At 36.4% G+C, this 19,070-nt stretch overlaps 1 protein-coding gene across 21 annotated transcripts in view; it reads right to left on the reverse strand.

The window, feature by feature from the left end:
- The window catches only part of HECTD1 (HECT domain E3 ubiquitin protein ligase 1), an 83,060-nt gene that overhangs the window by 13,395 nt on the left and 50,595 nt on the right, over positions 1–19,070 (reverse strand). For 4 of the 21 annotated variants that reach the window (XM_048223251.2, XM_048223017.2, XM_048223226.2 and 1 more), the window contains exons 20-31: positions 18,509–18,643; positions 17,007–17,146; positions 16,409–16,732; positions 15,043–15,209; positions 14,775–14,951; positions 10,742–11,437; positions 9,827–10,048; positions 5,745–5,878; positions 4,853–4,975; positions 3,169–3,325; positions 1,233–1,455; positions 64–118 (exon numbers count right to left, since the gene is read on the reverse strand). In XM_048223251.2, coding sequence (XP_048079208.1) covers positions 64–118; positions 1,233–1,455; positions 3,169–3,325; positions 4,853–4,975; positions 5,745–5,878; positions 9,827–10,048; positions 10,742–11,437; positions 14,775–14,951; positions 15,043–15,209; positions 16,409–16,732; positions 17,007–17,146; positions 18,509–18,643 — 2,553 coding nt within the window. Of the gene's footprint in view, positions 1–63; positions 119–1,232; positions 1,456–3,168; positions 3,326–4,852; positions 4,976–5,744; positions 5,879–9,826; positions 10,049–10,741; positions 11,579–14,774; positions 14,952–15,042; positions 15,210–16,408; positions 16,733–17,006; positions 17,147–18,508; positions 18,644–19,070 lie in introns of all 21 variants that reach the window. The other 17 variants (XM_048223201.2, XM_048222989.2, XM_048223185.2 and 14 more) reach the window with 5 other exon arrangements.

Below are 19,070 nucleotides of genomic sequence, written 5' to 3' on the forward strand. Positions count from 1 at the left end.
TAGTTTTTATTTTTCCCTTTTTTTCACTAAGTAGCCAAAAAGATCCATTTAAATATAACTTACCATTTTTGCACTTTCCTTCTCTTTGTCAGAATCCTTCATTTCTCTGTACATGATTCTAAACATGAAGATATTATTCACATTAATGCATGAATCAAATGATTTGTGGTTATTTCCAAAAAGGCTTCAATTCTTTAAAAAATACATGAATGATGTCATTCATTAGCCACATGCTTAAACATGTAACTCAGGGACAATTTATTAAAACAAAAAATCAATTTGTTAAACATGGGGGAAAGTAGCAGAAATCATATTCCCGAAAAAGAGTCATTATTTATAAATTTAGCATAAATGCAACGAGTGCATACATCAAACCTAGGACCTTTAAAGATATGAAGTAATATGCTATGTCATGTGTTACAACTTTCATTTATTGTAAAAATAAAAAGAAATGAGAAATCGTTTGCTTCTGTGTCTAGATGGGAAAAAAGGGTATGAATAACAAGGAACAAGAGCCTTTATGTTCACATAAGGCACTGGGGATCAAATTTGAAACTCCAATAAAAACTGAACAGGGTAGGGAGAAATACCATGATAGCCTTCTGTTCTACCTCAAAAGGATCTAGATCACTTTATTAGACATTATACAAAATTATCAATGATGTTAAGAGAACACCAGAAAAATAAAAGTAAAATTTACATAAGGATGGTTAAAGTTTTGTTTATATTAAATTATAGTAAGCTCTATGTAATAATAATTATTATACATAATACTGAGCACCCAGACAATACTGAAAACACTTTACATGTATTAATTCATTGATTCCTCACAACCACTCTCATTTTACAGATTAACAGAATGAGGCACCAAAATGTTAAATGTGCCCAAGATATTATTAATTACTTGTTCAATGAATGAATGAACAAAGGCAGGCTTAACTCGCAAACTCCAAAACAAATAACAAATAGAAAATATTTAGTACTTCATACACTATTGCAAAGAGTTCAACAATTATTACACAAGATACTAGTCTAGTTTATTTCTAAAGTCACTTTCAGTTGAAACCTTAAACCTCTAGATCAGGAGTCAGAAATGCTCTTACCTGTTGTTGTAAACCAAGAGAACAAGAACCAAATATTTTGTTTCTATAGTAAAAAGGATAGAAACACAATGCTTCTAGGCTCATGTACCATGAAAATATCTACTTAAAACATTAAGTAAAATCTCTTACGTGTATGTTGGCTCCCAAATACGCCTAAGTTTATCTGATTTCACATTGCCATTACAGGACAACTGAAGCAATTTTTGTACATAGTAAAAAATGGTTGATCTGAAATTAGTGAGTGGTAATTCAACTTCACGAGTTGTTCCAAGACCTGTTACTTTCAAAGTGAGGGCTAATCGAGGTGAGGGAGTACATTCGACTTCTTCCAAGAGCTCTGAATGAGGCGTTCCTAAAAATATGGCAGACATCAAAAACAATTACACTATAATAAGCAGTCCATAAACAACACTGCACTGGGAGACAAAGTTACATGAAATCTAAATTCTTCTGTCCTATGTTAGTTAAAGATGTCAGCTACTTAAGATTGTTCTGGCCTCAACAATTTTTTTTTTTAATGGGAATACCATATCTAGGTTACTTAAAGACAAGTACTAAAGCTGAATTTATGCATATGATTGGGACCTCCCACTGTTTTAAGAAAACACATGCTAACTATATGACTATTTCAGAAACATTTTATTCTTATGAGAACACTAAAAATATTCATAATTCTACATCCAGAGAAAACCACATACTGAGAAAACCACACTCTAGTCAATGAACTGCCAACCTTCTGCTCACATTGAGTGGAATGTGAGGTACCCGCCCACACACACAAATAGGTACATAGTGCATTTGGTGGTGTACTCTTCTTTTTCATTAGCTCAGGAATCTTTTCCTCACATCATGATATAATCTTCTAAAGTAATACTTTATTCACTGCATGACATTCCATTAAAATTTAAGTGAGCCAAATCCCTGTTACTGGAAATAATGAAGGTCACTTCCAATTTTCTGACAATATAAATAATACCTGTGTAGTCATCAGTGCATATAAATCTGGGTGCAGAGCCAATATTCTTTACTATAGATTTCTAGTAGTAACAATATGAAATATATTGCCAAAGAGTTTTACAGAAAATTTGTACCTATTTATATTCCCTAGGGAGAAGGAGACAGAGTCTCAAGCAGACTCTACACTGAGTATGGAGTCCTACGCAGGGCTCATTCTCATGACTCCGAGATCACGACCTGAACAGAAACCAAGACTCTGACACCCAACCAACTGTGCCACTCAGGCACCCCCAGGCGCTCCTACTCCTGTATTCCTTGTATGTGGACACTAGTGATTACACTGGGCCTACCTGAATAATCCAGGATAATTCTCACATCTCAAAATCCTTAATTTAACTTCATCTGCAAAGTCTCTTTGGTCATATTAAGGTAATCTATTCAGATTCTGGAGGTCAGGACCTACATACCTTTGAAGGATCATTAGTGTGCCTACTACAGCCAAAATAGGGTTTTAAGAGAGAAAGTTACCAGGCTAACTCAAGACCATGAATGAAACTACTATACAACTTTCCAAAGTCAACGTAGAATAGGAATAATCCATAGCAATTTTGATTCAGTAGAATACAGAATACAAATTATCTACCTTTAAATGAGCCTTCTTTTAACAATTACACAAATATAGAACACAGTGTTTTTTAAAGCACTGTAATTGCTCCTTTAAAAAATAATCTGTATTGGGGCGCCTGGGTGGCAGTCAGTTAAGTGTCTGCCTTTGGCTCAGGTCATGATCCCAGGGTCCTGGAATTGAGCCCTGTGTCAGGCTCCCTGCTGGGGGAGGGGGAGGAGTCTGCTTCTCCCTCTCCCTCTGCTCCTCTCCCCTGCTTAGGCTCTTTCATTCTCTCTCTTAAATAAATAAAATCTTAAAAAAAGAAAAAAAAAGTTTGTATCTTCTAAGGACTATGGCTGATATACAGTTTTTGTGGTTTTTTTTCTGAAAACTTTTACTTATAACCTGCATATATAAGTAGCCACTTACTTTCCTGATTACATATAACTATCTTATTTGGTACCTGTTCAAAATAAATCACAAAACTAAAATATGCAGTACCTGGGGGTGGAATCTCTAGATCAGTTGTCTGCTGGACATTAGTACGACCAGGTCTAGGATCAAAAGCAGGAACCAAAGCAGAAAACTGCCGCTTGAGTACATAATCATCATCCCATGTTCTCCGACGTCCTCCTTTAGTTTCATACTCCTCTTCTTCCTGTTAAAATTCCACATATAAACAAGATAAAACTTTTCATTATTGCAAAAGTGATGTGCTATCTTTAAAATGAGGTGTATGTTAAATACCTCTCTACAAAGCTACTGCACTTCCTTATTCAGCCATATTTCTTAAGCACAAAATGAGCAAATATAAACGTGGATAGGCACATACATTTCTTAATGATTTAAGCTTACCAAAGTTATGTTGCCTTAGTGCTGGTTACACTAATCAACACACGATAAAACGAAAAAGAACCATATACATACCCTGTATCAGTGTCAATGTCCTGATTTTGATATTAGACTCTAATTAGGTAAGGGGTAACCACTGGCAGAAATTGCACAGAGGGCATAAGTCCGCTCTACTATCTTTGCAACTTCCTGTAAATCTGTAAACTTACAATCACGTTTAAATAAGTTGCTTTTAAAAAAATATAAGTAAACTTTATTACACACTGAATGATATACAAAATATAATGCATGGAAGATGTTTCAAATAACTATGGGGCAAATAAATCAAACATGTTTGACAAAGTGCTGGTAACCATTACAGTCAGATGATGAGTTCTTGGGGATTCATTGCATTATTCTTTCTACTTCTAGCATGTTTGAGAATTTCTGTAAGGAATGGTTTTTTTTTTTTGTTTTGTTTTTTGTTTTTTAAGATTTTTATTTATTCGACAGAGAGAGACAGCCAGCGAGAGAGGGAACACAAGCAGGGGGAGTGGGAGAGGAAGAAGCAGGCTCTCAGCGGAAGAGCCTGATGTGGGGCTCGATCCCAGAACGCCAGGATCACGCCCTGAGCCGAAGGCAGACTCTCAACCGCTGTGCCACCCAGGCGCCCCTGTAAGGAATGGTTTTTTAAAGGAACATTTTCTTCTCTTTTACTATCAACAAAAAAAGAGATCAATGAGTTGTAAATGTTGTAAATATCTGATGTAATAAATAAGCCCCTCATATTCCAAACACTTAATTAACTTTGTAACAAATCAAATGGACAGATGATAGCTCTGTAGCCAGAACGTTTGTGTTTTAGTTCTAGATCCAAAACTTCTACGTGTGACCTTTACCAATCACTTCATCTGAAAATTAGGGCTAATAATAACCCTCAAAACGCTGTTGAAATGATTGAAGTAGTTAATACATGGAAAGTACTGAAAACAATGGCTACGATTTAATTAATGATCAATAAATGTTCAGCTAACAAATATTATTATCCATACTACTATTACTGAAAACTATAAATCGTAGATAATAGCAATTAATCATTGTAATAAATGTTCACCATTACCCAAGGACCAAGATGAAGTGCTTTCAAGTAGCAAACTCCTTTATGCGTTATGCCAGGGCAATCATGGAGTCTGTACAATATAGGACCAATCAGTAAGTGAAATTTCTTTTTGTTTATCTGGTAGCTTCTTACTCCCACCTCAACTCCCATATAGTTTTCTAGGCATTTTGGTTGATGCTTTACTGTGAAAGGGGGAAAAATACACTGTAGGGAAGATAAACATTAAGATATTACCTGCTCCCCAATAGGTCGGCTCCCTGCTCCAGCGGGGACTTGTGGTAGCTGTGAGGTGACAGCATGGTGTGTTACATCAGAACGAGAGCCAGCTCGACGCTGAAGGGATGGACGTCTCAGAATCTGAAATAAGAAAATGTAAAGAGACATGTCTAATTATTTGACTCATATATATATCCCTATTCAATCTTAACCCCTATAATCAAAACTATCATTAAAACACTTTATAATTGAATGCTTTATATTCAGCATGCATCACATACAATCTTCACAAGAAATATGCTACAGTAATACCTGTTTTTAAGTAAGATACTAAAAGCATTTCTTGGGAGTCCTTCACCCCATTAAAAGAGAAATAAAAAATATACAAGTTACAATAAAGGGTATTCTCAGGCAAAAGTTCAGTTTGAAGACAATCACAGGAGTTTAACATTAAGAGTTCCGGATCACACTTCCTAAGCTTGGGTGCCCACTTTTGTACTTAACTGACTGATTAATTAGGACATATTACTTCTTCTATGCCTCAACCTCATAGGGGTAAAGACTGATGAAATAATACAGAGATACTGCCCACGAAACAGTACATACTAAAATAGTCTAATTATTGTGAAAAAAACATGACAATTATATTCTTCAGGATCAGTGCAGTTCTTTTAAACCTATTAAAACATGCGCATGTGACATTTTAGTATTTTCCATATATAACCAATTTATTTTCTTTTAAAAGAGAATCATAAATGCTCAGATTAAAGGTGCTTTTCTTAATTAACCACATTTTTCATACTCATGCCATATTTCCCTATTTCAAAGTTTAACCAGGACTCCGTTCTTCCTCTCACTTCAATTATTAACATCTTATGTCAGTTAAAAGAATGGGAGACACTCTCTCTACCATAACCTCCTCGTATTCTTGGTCCTCCTGATTGTCATCTTCATTCTCATCGTCCTCCTCGTCTGGCTCAGGCAGGTCTTCATCATCATCTAGTTCAGCTAACAGAGTACTGGCACGGCAGCTATCCAGGAAATCTACAAAAGAAAACAGTTCTCAATACAACTGACAAAGCATTACAAGGTAATGGTACTGGTTTATTCAAGAGACAAGTATAAAAACCACACTGAGTGATGCCACCCTTCTTCCGCCACCACAAATACAAAATAAGTAATATCGGTTACAGGAATGGTAGAAAACAACACAAGATAAAGGATGACCACAAACCAAATCCAAGTCTACGAACTTGTAATATAAAAGATCAACAATATGGGCTAGGTTTAAAAATAATAATCCTATTGCCAATGTCTGCATCAGCCATAGGAAGCATAACATGGTGTGAAGAGAACACTTTGGAGTCATTCACTCTGTCAGCAAATATCTACTGAGTACCTATGTGCCAAGAGCTGTGTTAGGCACCAGATATATTGCTGTAAACAAAACAGACATGGTCTGAGCCGCCATGGAGCTTAAAGGGAAGAGAGGCATTTAAAAAATAAACAAAATGAGGGGCGCCTGGGTGGTTCAGTCAGTTAAGCATCCGACTCTTGATTTCGGCTCAGATCATGATCTCAGGGTTGTGAGACTGAGCCCCATATTGGGCTCCATGCAGGGCATGGAACCTGCTTAGGATTCTCTCTCTCCCTCTGTCTCTCCCCAGTGGTCATGCTCTCAAAAAGGAAAAGGAAAAAGAAAAATATATATATATATAAACAGAAACTGTAAAACATCATATAAGGGAAAAGGCAGAATAAAGTCAATTAGAGACCAGGTTTAGCTACATGACCTGGCAGGTTAATGATAACAACTACTTATGGACACTGCCTATTTACTATGGAGTACTGTATGTACCATCTTTCATATTATCCATATTCCCTTCCCTTACCAGCCCCCCAATGAAGTCTGTGTCAGATAAGCACAGTCCCACACAATGAAGATGCTGACAAGCTGTTCTGCATAAGGATTGAAAAAGTAATAATGGGACTAAAACAGGGGAAGTTTTACTAGATATGAAAGAAAAAAAATTTCTGTGGATAAAAAGACAATACCCACTCCATATTCCAAAAGAACATTCAGAAGACCATTTATAATTACTTGGTAGAATCTATTATCTGCAAACCTCTGAACCAAATATATATGTTTTAAATCTAATGATTACATAAGACTACAATTCAATACCTTTTACTAGATGGCTAGTAGAAGAAAGAGGCCTGATACTATATTCAATTAGTTTCTAAGGCACACTTTTTTTTTTTTTCCAAGATTTTATTTATTCATTCTACATTGATAGAGACAGCCAGCGAGAGAGGGAACACAAGCAGGGGGAGTGGGAGAGGAAGAAGCAGGCTCATAGCAGAGGAGCCTGATGTGGGGCTCGATCACATAATGCCGGGATCACGCCCTGAGCCGAAGGCAGACGCTCAACCGCTGTGCCACCCAGGCGCCCCCACTTTTTTTTTTAACACTTTAATATTCTGGAATCAGAATGTGTCTTACCAGCAATGGCAAGTCACAGCTAAACTGGAAGCATTTTTCGTTAGTGACATAAAATAATTAATGGCATCTTAAATTTGATGAAATATATTATCCCTAACACATGTAAGGTGCCATCCTGTAATTTAGGAGGGGTTCTCATGAACATGATGTGGTAGTACACACACACACACTCAGTTCCACTTTTTTCCCCATTTTTGGCTTACTTTCAAATGAAAACAATCTGACTTTAGATACTGAAATCCCATCTCTCACATGTTATAAATTCACTGAAGTGAAAGCTTTTTTACTTGTGATCTTCTCTTTATCAGAATATAAGAACACTTAAATAGCTCCTTATTTCATAGATTTTTGACCATATCACAGAATCACGTCCCTCAAAACCTAACACAGTAAAAGTCTGCATATAGAAATTATTTTATAAAGCAGATGTTCTTCTGATCCCTCACAGCAGCACCCTTAAAGAGTTCTCCAGTTTTAGAAATGTGAAAAAGGAAATTGTAATCATCTAACAATAATTTTCAAAAGGCAACCAGCAGCCCTCTTTAATATTCTTTCCCACTAGCATACCCACAACCTTCCTAACTTTCACATGACCAATAATTAAAGCTTGAAGTTAACATGTAACAAATGAATAGGGAGGGGCAGAGGGGCTCCATGAGAAAAACCAGAGTGGAATATAGTTTATTCAATGAATTTACATTACTTCAGTGTCATCATCATCACCGTTTTGCTACATACACATTTAACAGGTAAGGCAGACACAGAGAAACATAATGATTCTCTTAAAACCACAGAATGTCAGATCCAACTTTTGGCTTGGAATAGGAGAGGACACATTCAGAGAAAAAAAGAAAACACATTAAAGTAAGATTTACATAAAATAGTACTTAAAATATATCTTCATATAAATGTTCTTGTATTTAAAACTAACAAGTTCAATCTTTAAAAAGAACGGGCAAGTGCCTGGGTGGCTCAGTCATTTGAGTGTCTGCCTTCGGCTCAGGTCATGATCCCAGGGTCCTGGGACTGAGTCCCGCATTGGGCTCCCTGCTCCACAGGGAGTTGGCTTCTCCCTCTGCCTTTCCCCTGACTCATTCTCTCAATCTCTCTCTTACATAAATTTAAAAATCTTAAAAAAAAAAAAAAAAAAAAAAAAAAGAACAGGCAATGGTATCAAGGCTGTATGTATGTATGTATACTCATGGTAAAGTGTATTCCACAATGATGATGGAAGCACAACCCCTTCTGAAAGGCAATTCAGTAATTACTTCTTTTAAAAATGTACCTTAAGGAAATACACAAGAGTGCAATTCAAAGGTGCTGATTCATAACAACGTTTATGGTAATGAAAAGGTATAACTTAAATGTCCAAAATGGAGAATTTATTAAATAATGATCATATAGTCAAACATTACAGAAACACATCAAACAATGTGAAAATAATCTCACAATATACTGAGTGAAAAGAGCTATCTGGAAAGATAATCCCTTTCTGGGGAAAGAAGAGGGGCCAGATACAGTTCAATCACCAATGGCCAATAATTTAATCAATCATGCTTAAGTCATGAAGCCTCTAAACACCTCCTCCCTCTACCCCCGCAAATGGGGGATTCAGAGCTTCCAGAGTGGCAGACAAGGATACATCCATGGAATGGGAGAGTCCCCAAACTCCAAAGGGACAAACACTCCCGTGCTTGGGACCTTCCAGACCTCACCCTATGCATCTGGCTGTTCCTGAATTACACCCTTTTTATAAGAAACGGCTGATCTAGTAAATAAGATGTTTTCCTGAATCCTGTGAGCCACTCCAGCAAATTTATCAAACCAGAGGAGAGGGTCACAGAAGCCTCCAATTTATAGCCAACCTGTAGCACGGACCTGGACTTTCGATTAGTGTCTGAGGGGTTGGGGAGGTGGTGTTATGGAACTGAGTCCTTTACCTATGGGACATGACACTATCTCCAGGTAGTTAACAGTGCCAGAATTGAGTGACTGAGTTAAACTGCAGGACACCCAGCTGGTGTCTGAAAACTGCTTGGTATGGGAAATCTTCACAAACATTTGGTAGTCAGCGGGGCAGCAGTAAAGTATTGTGTGAACAGAGTGTTGGGAATAAAGGAGACACATGGGGGAGTGTTTTTCCTCTTACGTTATAGTATACAAAGAATATAACTTTACAAAGCTTATTAGTCTCTTACACTTCTTTTCTGATAAACGTATCAAATATCTTTGTTGTTATGATTCTTCCAATAAAACTTCATTAGTGCACAAATGGTAAAAAAAGAACACAAAAGTTCCTAGATGTCTGCTTATGATGGGATAATTTAATAGCCCCCATAGCACGGAGTTTTTTCGTCTTATATGAAGATGCCAGATCTTTAATAAGAGAGGATAATTATTTTCTAACTGACAGTTAAAAACAGCATAGCAGGAAAACATACTAAAAGCATCACTATACAAATACCTAAGTATTTTAAACTATCACTTACCATATAAGGAATACTCTGCCTCCTGACCTGTGTCACTCTCACTGGAGGTTGATGTGAGGCTGGTAGTTAGAGTATTACTTAAGGACTGACCAACGGATAAAACTGTTGTTGCTGTGGCTACATTGCTGCTGCTAGTCACACTGGATGTTGACATTGTCACTGTTGATGTGGTACCAGGTGTCGTCAAATTGGGGAAACTCTGAGCACCCATAAGAGGAGAAGCTAAAGATAAAAATGAAGCAAATCAGTACAACTGGGGGGACTGTACAAACCTAAGAAAAACTAGATTATATATTTAGAATAAAAGAATGAGATCATGAAGCACTAATTATTAAAAGGCTGAAAAGCAACAACTTTGGGAACCCAACTGAAATCCAACTAAAAAATCCTTGTTTGTATACCACTGTTATTTTTCAAAAAATTAAGCCTTGCTTTTTTAAAAAGTGAAACAGGCAATGAACTAATTCCCAATGACATCTTCCAAAGGAATTACTTCAACCCATTAGCTTAAGTTGGAATTAAATACCTTCCAGGAGCTAGTATCAATTTAGAGCCTAAGGAAAAGTTAAACCAGTGTGATGCTCTGATTTCAGTTGACTATGACAATATTTAATAGTTATCTATTTCCTCATGCAGCTGAACAATTTCTTAGAAGAGTGAAAAACAGAAGTGTGTTACTGTTTTATCCTTTCAGATTAAGAGGTTCTTTATCACACCTGATCTGAATTCTTAAGAGACCATGATTCTCTAGAACTTCACTACAGATTCCTGCAGTGCTAAGTCTGACGCAGTTGTATGTAACACGGTTAATGATCTAGTTAAAGACTGCAGCCAGAACCCACTGAACGAGAAACCCTACTTTGCATCCCTCCGAGTGGAAAAACCATTGGGTTCCATAAGGAAAAGCTCACTTACTTGCTGTGCTCATCACATTCCTCCCCAAAGTATTAGTGTTGTTATCACTGCTGCTTCGGCTTAGATTCATGTTGTTCGTGGCATTAGTCCGTGCTATGTTTGCCACTCTCCTTACAAAACTCTCCAAGCTAGATGTTTCTCTTGAGGACAGATTAGGTACACTTGCACTAGAGCTCATAGGGGCCCCAGCAGCCAACAAAGAACTCACTGACAGTCTGTTACTTGCTGAAGAGCTAAGGGGCCGTTGTGAAGCTGCTTCTTTATTAGTTAACTCAGACACTGAACTAACGTCAGGAGAACTAACACTAACAATTCCCATGGATATTGCACTAGACTCCCCAGGAGTGCGAACAGAACTATCAGGGCCTAACTTTCTTTCGGCATTTTCACTTCCCGTTTCCGCAGTTAAGGTGCTGGTGCTTGCACTGGAAGATGACCCTACTTCTGTTTGAGGGACGTTTTCAGCAGATGAAAGAACAACAATTGGTTCATGGACATCAGCTCCTGAAACTATACTGTGTTCCATTACAATTTCTGATCTCCGTTCCGTTTTGGTCGAACCCAAGCTGATGTCGCTGCTACTGGCCACGCTACACACAGAACTGCTGCTTCCTTTTCTACTTGAGGAGCCTGCAGCAGCAGATGTCTTGTCTGGACAGTTGTTTTTCACCAAGCTGCTCCATGATTGCGTTGTGCCTGAAACAGTGGATGAAACAGGTTTGGGTGATGCCACTGTATCAGGGTCGTACCCTGGTGCAAGCTTGAGGTCAAATTTTCCTTCTGCGCCCATACGGTAAGAGTTTGAGCCACCAGCATCCCAGGTGACATCAATCCAGCCTGGAAAGGGACAGGAGTTTGTGAGACCCAGCAGAAAGCAGAGAGGAGCGTGTCAGACAGTAGCTCCACAATATGGGATCAGCTTTTCATCAGTGCTGAACTTCTCTGAATTTCTATATAGTCATTTAAGGTCTGCCAACTAAAATTAAATTCTTCCTTTTATTTCTCTTATTTCTGAACTGCGTGCTCTGCTGATACCTGAAAACAATGTAAGGGTCATGTTTACATCTATAGGGGTGTCTTTTAAGGGGAAGAACTGTTAAAAACTGTAAAAAGACTGATACAAATGGCGAAATACTACAACTTCAGTTAAGTACAGATGAAATCTAAATAAAAGTTTTTTTAATTGCTAAATATGACTATGTGGTCAAATGTTCTTTTTAGAAAAAAGTTCTGACTTATCATTAATTTTTAACTTTGGGCTAACTTCTAACAATTGACAAACAAAATGTTTTTATATTACTGCACAAATTTTAGGTCACCAGCTCAAATAACACTAAGTTAGCATTTCGGTTGTGTTCTCAAAGTTCAGTGGTTACTTGGTTTTCTTATAAGTTTAATATCTTTGAATAAGCACAGAAAATTCTAAAAACAAAATTTTTAAAGTACTGCTAGGCTTTTTATTAGAACCTATAAGCTAAAGCTAAAAATGTGCAAAGAACTAATGAACGTGATATTCAATGTATATTTACTTGTACTTGTAAAACAATACTTGTTCTTTTTAAAAAACAGTAATTAACTTCTGAAACCAGTAAAACAAATTGCCTATTAGAATGGAAAATAATAAAAATTTTACAATCTTAGTTTAGTGTTATAAGCTAACTACTTCAGGGCAAAACACAACACATAAAAATACATGTATTTTTAAAAATAAAAAAGCCTTTATAAAGTCTGAAAGTACTTCACCCATACACGCAGGTACTCCCATGCATGCGCACATGGGCACACACACACACACACACATAACAAGTTCATATATATTTATGATGAAGCTCAGAGGGGTATAAGTAATACTGAATTACCTGTGGGGATTATCTGCATAGGAGTTCTATGAGAGGAAAACTAACAGCCCCAAATCTACATAATCTAGTTTTGATGAAATTTCAATTGCCCCCATTTTCTCCATATGCTGAAATAACTTCTGAAGAACCAACATTTAACCGTCTCTTCTGCAACATGGGATAGTGTGAATAAAGGAAAGCCTCCAAAACATATACCAATTTCAAATAAAAATAACATTTATACGCATTAATCAGCCCAAAAATATATTGATAATTTATTTTCTTCATAGCAATCATCAAGATCTGTAATTACATGTTTATCTGTTTCACTCAGAAGGCAGAAAATCATACTTTTTTGGTGACCATTGTTTATATGAAATCTAACAAAGTACCTTTACATAGTAGGCACTCATATTTGTGGGAAAAAAAGGGGTATTCCCACTGACACATAGATTCTTTAGAAAGGAAAGATATTTGGGGCACCCGGGTGACTCAGTCAGTTAAGCATTCTACTCTTGATTTCAGTTCAGGTCATGATCTCAGGGTTGTGAGATCGAGCCCACGTTGGGCAGGGTCCACGCTAGTTGTGGAGCCTGCCTAAGATTCTTTCCCTCTCCCTTTGCCCCTCCCCACCAAAAGAAATGGTTGGTTTAGGGGTGCCTGGCTGGTTCAGTCAGCGTAGTGTGTGATTCTTGATCTTAGGCTTGTGAGTTCAAGCCCTACATTAGGTACATAGAGTACTTAAAAGTAAAATATTTAAAAAATTAAAAAAGAAAAAGAAAAAGAAATGGTTGGTTTACTATTTGAAAGCTAAGCACTTTCTCTAACATAAGTTTTTAATATAAGACTTAATATGAATGGCCACTTTGGTCAGCCAAAACTGTGAACCGCTACAATAGGCCAGTCAGCAAAAATAAGCTTTTCTTATATACTAAATTCTAAAATTAAGATTCCCATTTTTCCTAGGCAGTTGCTTCAGCTGACTCCAGCCTGAGAAAAATAAACTGCATTCATATACCCCTAGCTAGCCCACACACTTAAAAGCCGAAAAAAACAATTTAGGGGAAACAGAATATTAACTAAGTATCATTAAGATGTCTAAAAACACTTAAAATTTCTGGATTGAATGGTACTACTTTCCTCTCAACTATTATTGGTTTTTATGAATTTTGGCAGTTACATATCTGCTCATTCACTGTAAACCTGCTATAATGACAACAATTTGCAATTATGGTATAACTCTACAGAAATGCATTAAGTAGCAAGGTAATACAAGGAACAGAATCTTAAAAACAGTAAAATCAAGAATGTATTTAGGTAAATAAATGCCTGCATCACACAGAACATGAATATATTAAGATACTAAGTGTTAGTCATTCTCCTAAGCACTGTCACCATTTTTACAGCTCTTCAGATATTTGGTGTAAGTTAAGAATATGAACATTTTACTCCTTTTTGTTTTTAATACCAAGCAAAATTCTTAAGAACACACTACTGGCTAGGCAAATTATCCACTAATAAATCAGCCTTTTGAGTATTTGTAAGAAAAAAATTAGGCATTTAAGTTGCTTCTGGAAATTTAGGAGCAATTTATTAAGTGGGCATGGACTTCTCTAAAATCTACAGCATCAAAGGTTTTAAATGAATTTGATTTAAACAACAACCTTTACCTTATAAAATATCAAAGTCTAAAATCCAAAGAAAAGCTAGTAGACTGAGAAACGTTATGAACGTCATTTTATAATCTATTAATAAATGAAAAGGCTACAATCCTTGTTCTATGCTTTATTAAAAAATAGTTGCTAAAAATGTTAATGCTTTTTCTTCTACATGACTTATAAAATAGAAGATTACTCCCGGATTCCTATCACACTAACAAGAAAAGCATAAGAAATTAAAGATCTATGAAAACTTATGAATAGACCAAAAAAAGCAGAAAATGTGTCTTTAGAGTAGTCAACTTATACTAACTTAATAATCACTTTAAAATATTAGCATTAAGTTCTAAATCGAAACAGAAATTAAAATTTTCCCTTAATTCTAAGTAATTGATTTTTCCGTTTTTAATGTGAAATCAATACAGTTCTTCAACAGAGTGGTAGAACATTAATACATTTTGTAAACTATCCCAAAATAACAAAAGAAAAATATTTTGTATCCCATTTCTACACTAAAAATGCCAAGTACCTACTCACCATTATGCAGTTCCCCTGTGACGGTACCTTCTCCCTGTGGGCTGCCATCCTGATCTCGCCATTTCCAATCAAGGCCTCTGATCACTCGAGCCCCTGGAACCATGTATTTCAGAACCTGGGAGCGAACTAGACGTCTTTGTCTTCTAAGATTAGCTTCTGCTTCCTTAGCTGCTTTCCCTGTAAAGTAGAAATTCAAGAAATATAAACAAGTCACATTTTATAAAAAGAACTGTCTCAGTAAGTTAAAACCCTGTTATCATCTCTTTACCTAGCTGGTCTTCACACACTCCATTTACAGTGCCATAAAGTTCGAATCCAGATAGTGACAGGTAGTGGGTTTGTCCACTAGCATTCTTCCCCATCTGTTTAATTCTCACATGTCGCCACCCTTGTTTCTCATCCTTTGGTGGATCAAGAGGCCAGGTCGCTGTTGACCTGTGAATGTGTTGGAGAAAAAATGGTGTAATGTTTTAAAACAGATGAAAAAGATGTTTAAGGTGGGGAAGAATTTTTACATAATAGAGACCAATAGAAAAAATACAACAAGTTCCACATTCGGTCTGTTACTGAATTCCACAGTTTGTTACACAGGAATCAAGATATCAAAGGAGAAAATCAGCCATCAAGAAAATAAGTTAAAAATGAAATGTTTAAATGTAGACAATTAATGACTCATAACTTTAAATGATTTATGACCGATAAAAAGACAAGAAATAAGAAATTTTAAGAGTAACAAATATGCTTATGATGAAAAAGATTTTTTAAAAATTCTTGCAAAGTTTAAAATGATATATTAAAATATTAAATTTAAAGCCTGAAAAATATTATCTATTAATCCAAATGTTAAGGAGCTCCCTCCGTACATGAACAATGCAGAAAGTAATTTAACTCCATGCCCTATATTCCCTTCAAAATGTGCCACACTGTTCTATTACAACTTAGTGGAACTAAAATTTTTAGAAATATAATACTTTCGAGGGACCTGGGTGGCTCAATTGGTGAGTGTCAGACTCCTGGTTTCAGTTCAGGCTGTTATCTTAGGGTCATGGGATCGGCAGCATTGAGCCCCGTGTTCAGGATGGAATCCTCCTTCTCCTGCCCCCTCAGCCCCTTCTGCATGCATACTCTCTCTCAAATAAATAAATAAAATTTTTAAAAAGGAATATAATACTTTTTTAAAAAAAATCATGACTAATATATAAAATTTAGAAAAAGAGATATATAAAAATAAGAAAAATTTGAAAGTTAGCTGTAATTCTATAACCGGAAATAGCTACTGTTAATTTGTAGAATATACATTTATATCATGTGTATATATGGAGAGTTTAGTAAAAAACTAATTCCATTTTTTGTTTTTATTAGTATGCTATATATACACATATATAACTATATATCAATTTCTTTTTAAATAAATAGGCTCAGTGTACTACTAATGTTTTATCTAAGCTGGTAAAAGTTTTGGTAAAATTATCGTTTCAAAGTTTTAATACCTAAATTATAGTTTCAAGTGATGTTTTTAAAAAGAAAATCTTGCTTCAATATTTCACAAAGAAGAGAGCTCTAAGAGCATACAGTTATAAAAATAAACAAAGCTCTTTACTGAGTTTTCAATTTGCAAAGACTCCTCAACTAACCCTGGTTCATTGAGACTGCAGTCATCAACATGGGTATACAAAGAAGTCCAGTTCTGTCCATCTTTGGATACCTGGAAAACCCAGTTTCTCAGTGCAGACCTTCCATAACCACGAGCATGACGAAGTGTATATGCTGATGGTATCACCCAGAGACCCAGATCTATGGCAAACCAGGCATTCTTATCATCATTGCTATGACAATTTAAAGCTGAATTATCACGACTTAGTATGTCTTCTAAGCGGCCATAAGGTAGATTTCTTCCTTCTGATGATGTTACTACTACAAGTCCATAAGCAGCTGGATTTACCCATTCATATGCAGTTCTGAATAAAAGAAAAAAATAAACAGTTAACACTATTAAAATAACTGCAATTTATTCATACTAGCTTTTTTCCACATAAAATTATATTTTTTTAAATCTGGACAATTTAGATATTTTTTCTTCATAAAAAGTAACTGAGATAGTCTTATATTTAACCTCTAAGACAAAATTCCTTAAACTGTAAGATACTAAGAGTGGTTAATAATTTTATTCTACTACCTAGAATTCTTTTTCCAGGTGACTATTTTCACTTTACATTAAATAGCATGACTTACTTGGCATTTGTCCCAATCCAGTAAATGATTCCATTTTCATCAAAATCATGCTGGTGCCGAAATATAAAATTTTGGCCTTCTCTTAATTTCCGAACAAAAACAAATGAAGAACGATCAAAATCATACCACTGCTTTGCTACCTATACCAAAGAAAATACAGAAGACACTCACCTCAATAATGCTATTTTCAAATGCACTGCCCACTTTTTCCTATCCCTTTAATGTGACTTATTTTTTTAAGAGTTTATTTATGAGAAAGAAAGAGAGCGAGCGAGCAAGAGCATGAGCCGGGAGGTGGGGGGGGAGGCAGAGGGAGAGGGAGAAGCAGACTCCTTGTTGAGCAGGGAGCCCAATGTGGGACTCGATCCCAAGACCCTGAGATTATGACCTGAGCTGAACGCATACGCTTAACTGACTCAGCCACCCAGGTGCCCCACAATGTGACTTATTTTATTGCAACAAATACTCATTAAAGAATATTTGGGGAAAATCCCACAAAGAAATAAAATAAGAATAAAACAGAATCCACTTGAGATTCTGTCTCTTCCTCTCCCTCTGCCCCTCCCCTGCCACACATGCACTCTCTCTCAAAAAATAAATTTTTAAAAAAAGAATATTTTGGGAAAAAACAGAAAAACTCATATTTCTTTTTTTTTTTTTTAAGATTTTATTTATTTATTTGACAGAGATAGAGACAGCCAGCGAGAGAGGGAACACAAGCAGGGGGAGTGGGAGAGGAAGAAGCAGGCTCACAGCGGAGGAGCCCGATGTGGGGCTCGATCCCACAACGCCGGGATCACGCCCTGAGCCGAAGGCAGACGCTTAACCGCTGTGCCACCCAGGCGCCCCAGAAAAACTCATATTTCTACAAAGTACCCCACTATTAACATCATAGAGTAGTTCTTTACTCCATTATTTCAACAGACAGGGTAAAACAACATCTGATCATATTGTACCAAAATTTTTCGGGGCGCCTGGGTGGCACAGCGGTTAAGCATCTGCCTTTGGCTCAGGGCGTGATCCCGGCGTCATGGGATCGAACCCCACATCAGGCTCCTCCACTATGAGCCTGCTTCTTCCTCTCCCACTCCCCCTGCTTGTGTTCCCTCTCTCGCTGGCTGTCTCTATCTCTGTCAAATAAATAAATAAAATCTTAAAAAAAAAAATTTTTTTTTCTTCCTTATTGGTCTTTGTATATTTTAATAGCTATATAATATTCAAATTAATGGAAATAATTGCCAGCTTGATATTCTTTTCATTGACTGGCATTAAGGTTTTGTTCACAATTGTAGTATTACAAATGTCTCTAATAAACATCTTAATGAAGAAAGCATTTGTAGTGCATAAAGATTACTTTCTTAGAACAGAGTCCAAAAAATGGAATTATAAGGTCAAAGTGCATTACCATAACTCTGGACACATACTTCCCCAACTACTTTTCAGAAGGGTTAAACCCCATAGCAGAGTATGCCTATTTCACCATGGCCTTGCCAGAAACTCACCATTTTTAAGAGATACTGTTCCAGAGATTCAACTGTAGCTAGGGGTTCCATCTTCAACATCCTGCCAGTCCTGTCTATCAATGCAGTTTCACCAGGTGCACGTTCCAACCGAAATCTTAATCTTCTTGTAAGTATCTGTACAAAAATGATAAAACTGCTTGAGAGAGTACCTTTTCTCTTAGAACTGTAAAAATGAGAAACATTCTCAATAGTAATTGAAAACTGTAAGTTATAGTGTAACCATAGAAGAAAGATCAATGTCTGTTTTCTATTTTGTTTTTAAAAAGGACCACTGGGAGCACATGGGTGGCCCAGTCAGTTAAGCGTCCAGCTCTTAATTTCAGCTCAGGCAGTGAACTCAGGGTCATAAGATCAAGCTCCACGTCAGGCTCCATGCTCAGCACAGAGTCTGCTTATCCCTCTCCCTCTCTCTTTCTCTCTCAAATAAATAAATAAAATCTTTATAAATAAATACATACATACACACATACATAAATAAAATTTAAAGGGACCACTGAACAAGTGATACTGGCTTTCAAGAAAGAAACAAAGTTAAAAACGT

Source organism: Ursus arctos, unplaced genomic scaffold (genome assembly GCF_023065955.2).
Source record: "Ursus arctos isolate Adak ecotype North America unplaced genomic scaffold, UrsArc2.0 scaffold_37, whole genome shotgun sequence".
In the NCBI taxonomy this organism is placed as follows: domain Eukaryota; kingdom Metazoa; phylum Chordata; class Mammalia; order Carnivora; family Ursidae; genus Ursus; species Ursus arctos.